At 39.5% G+C, this 737-nt stretch overlaps 1 protein-coding gene across 1 annotated transcript in view; it reads right to left on the bottom strand.

The window, feature by feature from the left end:
- Nucleotides 1–737, bottom strand: part of TAB2 (TGF-beta activated kinase 1/MAP3K7 binding protein 2) — a 19405-nt gene that overhangs the window by 13733 nt on the left and 4935 nt on the right. Inside the window, exon 2 of the mRNA XM_010140197.1 lies at nucleotides 6–269. Within this exon, the coding sequence (XP_010138499.1) occupies nucleotides 6–269 (264 nt within the window). The remainder of the gene's footprint in view (nucleotides 1–5; nucleotides 270–737) is intronic.

Genomic DNA, 737 nt, shown 5'->3' with positions numbered 1-737 from the left:
TGCTGAAAGAGTTCATTGTTGGATTGACTGCTTTGAAGGTGTCCATCACTAACACTGTGAGCTAGAGTCCTACTTCCATTCATTCTACTTCCTTCTCTTCCATGGTGATACACGTTCTGCGACTGCAAATCCAAATTAAGAGATGTCATGTGATTTCGTAGTCCAGGAATCCCAGAATCATCCGAAAAACTTAGATCTCCTTCACCGTAGAGATACTTTGTGCTCTCCTGTGAGAGAACTGCACAACAGGCATCCAAATTATTGTTATTCTATAAAAGAGAGATGAAAGTTTGACATTACTGATAAAATACTGTCACAAATATATAATTAACAATGTAGCACCAAACAGAAAGCTTTAGGTGGTTGGCTAGTACAGCTGCTACACATGCATAAGGGGCTTGCATGTGAAGCTTACTATTTTGAGAACAGAGACTCGGTCACTGTCACCAAGGGCAGAGTTCTGCACTGCTGCTAAATCAATGACAGGGAGATCTGGGACCTTGACAAGCTAACACTGTACAGTATGACACACATTGGATGAATAATTTTGCTAGTTCTTCTCAGTTTCATGACATTCTTCAGCAATGACCAAGTCTCTGGCTTGAGGGGGAAAGTGACATAAGGAACGGATTCACAGCACCTGCATATTACTGGTTAATAATTTAAAAAACAAAAATCACAATCACATTTATTTTAAATGCTTTCCTCAACACTTCAATACCAGTTATGCATTACCT

The sequence above is a fragment of the Buceros rhinoceros genome, unplaced genomic scaffold, assembly GCF_000710305.1.
Source record: "Buceros rhinoceros silvestris isolate BGI_N320 unplaced genomic scaffold, ASM71030v1 scaffold12137, whole genome shotgun sequence".
In the NCBI taxonomy this organism is placed as follows: domain Eukaryota; kingdom Metazoa; phylum Chordata; class Aves; order Bucerotiformes; family Bucerotidae; genus Buceros; species Buceros rhinoceros.
The sequence above is the reverse complement of the archived record's forward strand: the minus strand, read 5'-3'. Positions and strand labels throughout refer to the sequence as shown.